Raw genomic sequence first — 3,998 nt, 5'->3', positions numbered from 1 at the left:
TCTCCTGATCACAACCCAATTGACCATGCATTTCACTTGCTTATATATATATATATATATATACACACACATACATTGCTGCTTGAAAAAAAAAATATTTACTTTGTCATTTCATCATTGAGCTCTCTCGACAACCATAGTAAGTCAATAGAATAAGTGAATGAAACAAAGAATAAAGGATTCACCATTTATGTTTTCTAACTGTATTAGGCAAAACAGAGATGTTGTTAGTTTTATCAGGTAATGGTCCAACATACACTGTTCAGTAAGAAAAGTGCCATCATGATTATAATAATCAACATAACTTAAAAAAGGGTGGTAAAAGTACAGGATGGTAAAAGTAACAGTGTATATTATGTTTTATTTTCATCTACACAATTATTATACTTTAAAATTTTACACTCACAGGGCTCTTGGGGGTCATTTACCCATCAAATGTTTTTTAGAGTTCTTGTCTGGTTTCAATAAAATTATATAGCATTTAGGAATAAATATGCAAAATAACATTCCATATGTGGAGGCTAAAATGGCAAATATCTCCACTGCCACTGTGAATTTTCCAGGAGAACTAACATAAGCTGGTATGAAAGCAATCCAAACAGCACAAAATATGAGCATACTAAATGTGATAAATTTGGCTTCATTAAAATTATCCGGGAGTTTCCGAGCAAGAAAAGCCAAAAAGAAACATAGAATAGCAAGCAGTCCAATATAACCTAACACAGCCCAGAAACCTACAACTGATCCCACATTACACTCTAGTATTATCTTTTCTTTGAAGTATTTAAGATTTTTAAATGGAAATGGAGGAGATATTGTTAACCAAAGCACACAAATAAGCACTTGTATAAGAGTAAATGCAAAAACACTGAGTCTTTGTTGAGGAGGCCCAAACCATTTCATAACATTACTTCCTGGAAGTGTAGCCCTGAAAGCCATTAAAACCACTATTGTTTTTCCCAGAACACAGGATATACAGAGGACGAAAGTGATGCCAAATGCTGTGTGACGCAACATACAGGACCATTCAGTGGGCCGACCAATAAACGTAAGTGAACAGAGAAAACACAACATCAGTGAAAACAGGAGCAGGAAGCTTAATTCTGAGTTGTTGGCTTTCACTATTGGGGTATTTTTATATCTGAAAAATATGACTGCAATTATTATTGTTATAAATGCACCAACAACTGAAATAGTTGTGAGCAAAATCCCCATCATCTCCTCATAAGACAAAAATTCTGTTTCCTTCTTAACACATCCATCGTTTTGTATATTTGACCAGAAGTCTTGATGGCACCGCAGACATGTTACAGAATCTGTATGTAATGGATGTAATAATTAATAACAGGAGAGAGAAAAAAATATATATATGTGTCTTGTTTCCTTTCTTTATGGATATAGTGATTTAATGTTACCTGAAGTGTTGCTGATTTCTCCCTCTGTGCATGGTATGCAGTCATAACAACATATAGGTTTTCCTTTCTTCACAGCCTTCCTAGTGCCAGGGGGGCAGCTCTCACTGCACACAGACACCGGTACCTGTGACAAATATATACGTATAGGTATTGCCATTTACTTATAGAAACTGATATTCAGAAAATACGTTTTTATCTTTTTCCTCACCTTTGTGGAATTATTTGCCCATAAAATTGATGGCATATTGACAGCTAAACGATCCATCCCCAGAAAAGAAGCATCATAAATCCCAACAGTAACAAATTCATAGTGTTGTTTTTTACTTAGCTGCCAATTTATAATGTCATATTTTGCCACTGGATCACCATTCTCATCAAAGTAAACCTCCTCACCATCTTTCGTTTTGAAATGCACCTTTCTCAGGTGCTTCAGAAACTGAAGGGGGAAAAAGACAAAATATTCACTATATAAAGCAGTCGTTAACTAAAATGATTGACATGGCAAACAGTACATCTCAACAAAATGACATATGTATAGTACATACAGTACAGTGCAAATAATGAATTGTTGAATATACTGTGCCCATATGTACAACCTTAGAGAATACTGAATTTTATATAGCAGTAGAAATAAAATAGTGTTAACCCACTGTTGAAGGATCAGGCTGTTTATTTGAGACACATTTTTCTTTGCATCCCAGAAGGTCATGAAGTGTATGAGCAACAGCATACACTCCTTTATACACATTGCTGAAGATGGGCATGAGTGACATGTCTGTAAATAAATTTTGCACTTGAGACAGTTCCTCATTGCCTGTACATGGAGTTGTGGACACAGAATCATTCTTAGTTGAATATTTACACTGAAACAGGGCTTCCCAGAACTCAGTAAAAATAGCACCTGAAGACTTCAGTGGTTTTATATCTAGAATGAATTCTTGCAGACCTGACACTTGTGTTTTGGGTATAGCCAGACCAACTGCCCCTTGTAGAATGTGGTGCTTATCCATACTGGCAATGACTGAATCAGATATCCAGGCCTCGGTGCCCACCCACTGGTATCCAGTAATATTGTGTTCAACAAATTTATGCAGCAGCACCTCCAAGTCCCAGTGAGCAAGAAATCCCACTATCACTCGTGAAGTAGAGCTTTTAATCTGCTCAATTATCCTTATTACTTTATCTTCGGGGTAGGTTCTGAAAAACGGGAGAGAATATTCCAAACAGATACCCATCTGTTCAGCCACCTTAGTAAAAGTGGCCATCCCATTGTTACCATAATCATCATCTGTTCGTAAGGCTCCCACCCAGGTCCAGCCAAAGTGTCTAACCAGTTCTGCCAGTGCTCTACTCTGGTAGTGATCACTTGCAATAGTTCGAAGAAATGAGGGATATTTGACTTTGTCACTAAGGCATTCACAGGTGGCATAGTGGCTGATCTAAGAGATTAATATATACAGAAGCAATAAGTTTAGACATAACATCCAGTAAAATTACATTAATTGCATTCAGCAGAATCTATTATTTATTTAAAACATATATTACAATTTAAAAATGTCATATATTTTCATATGTATGTATATATATATATATATATATATATATATATATATATATATATATATTTATTTTTATTTTTTTAACACTATATTGTGATAAATTGTGACATATAAAATCATACCAATGGCAGCTTGAATGGTCCAATACCCTTTGATATTGCCATGCACGCTGATGAAGTTGTGTCCCCAATAATGGCTTGCACTTCAGCATGCTTTGTGCAGGGCCCTTCAACAGACATTTTCTCATATCCATTTGCAAGGGCCATAGCTGCTCGAACCCCAACCGCCACTGATCCACACGTGTCGTAGATCTTGTAGCCTAATGAGACCCCAGGTAGCAAAGTGGAACTGTTATTAATTTCCTCTATTGCGAAGAGCATGGATTGTGTGTACTGGAAGTCTCTAAAATTAAGACTTGTTAAAAAAAAAAAAAACAAAGCAAAAAATGTCAAAAACTCAAATGTTAAAAAACAATCGTACTATCGTACTATTTCTCTGCTTTTACTTACCTGATGCACTTCAGTGGAGGTGGCATAATGGAATATGTCAGTTGCCTGATTTCCCAGCTGCTATGGAAAGAGAAAACCCCTCCAACTATAATATCCCCATCTTTCCATAGCTCAGGGTTTACAGGCTCCCCTCGCAGAGTACAAACAGTTTTGTTAGCTTTAGAGAAGGTCATGATGGCTATTACCATATGTAGCAATGCAACCAGTGACTCCATTCACCCATTTAATAGATACAATCATATGTCAATTGTGTCAGCTCTGATATTTCAGCTAATAGAAGGACTTTGAGGTTTTTATAGATATCTTATAATCTGCTGGGAAATTACATATGTTGACCTCATTTGAAGGAGGTGCTACATTTTGCATGATCAGAGTGTTTTGCTGCCCTTTTGTGAGCTGTAGTCTTAGGTTGGTGTGTGTGTCTGTGTGAAAATGTTTGCTTTTTAACCATTTTTAATAATCTTTTACATTTTCCAGCTGTGTGAGCACAACAGTTGTATCATATAAGTTTGCAA

At 36.1% G+C, this 3,998-nt stretch overlaps 1 protein-coding gene across 1 annotated transcript; it reads right to left on the bottom strand.

The window, feature by feature from the left end:
* Window positions 1–420: 420 nt before the first annotated feature.
* LOC131524698 (extracellular calcium-sensing receptor-like) lies at window positions 421–3,698 on the bottom strand. The gene is made up of 6 exons (XM_058751966.1): window positions 3,484–3,698; window positions 3,097–3,388; window positions 2,066–2,854; window positions 1,624–1,851; window positions 1,416–1,539; window positions 421–1,316 (listed from the first exon to the last, which is right to left on the bottom strand). The coding sequence occupies exons 1-6, from the start codon at window positions 3,696–3,698 to the stop codon at window positions 421–423; spliced, it is 2,544 nt and encodes an 847-aa protein (XP_058607949.1).
* Window positions 3,699–3,998: the final 300 nt, after the last annotated feature.

Source organism: Onychostoma macrolepis, chromosome 18 (genome assembly GCF_012432095.1).
Source record: "Onychostoma macrolepis isolate SWU-2019 chromosome 18, ASM1243209v1, whole genome shotgun sequence".
In the NCBI taxonomy this organism is placed as follows: domain Eukaryota; kingdom Metazoa; phylum Chordata; class Actinopteri; order Cypriniformes; family Cyprinidae; genus Onychostoma; species Onychostoma macrolepis.
The sequence above is the reverse complement of the archived record's forward strand: the minus strand, read 5'-3'. Positions and strand labels throughout refer to the sequence as shown.

Excerpts from the sequence above, each read along its gene's own strand:
- LOC131524698 (XM_058751966.1), bottom strand. The coding sequence starts at position 3,698 with ATGGAGTCACTGGTTGCATTGCTACATATGGTAATAGCCATCATGACC. Across the intron at positions 2,855-3,096 it reads GACCATTCAAGCTGCCATTG|ATCAGCCACTATGCCACCTG; the intron begins GTATGATTTTAT and ends TTAATCTCTTAG. Across the intron at positions 1,317-1,415 it reads AGAAATCAGCAACACTTCAG|ATTCTGTAACATGTCTGCGG; the intron begins GTAACATTAAAT and ends CATTACATACAG.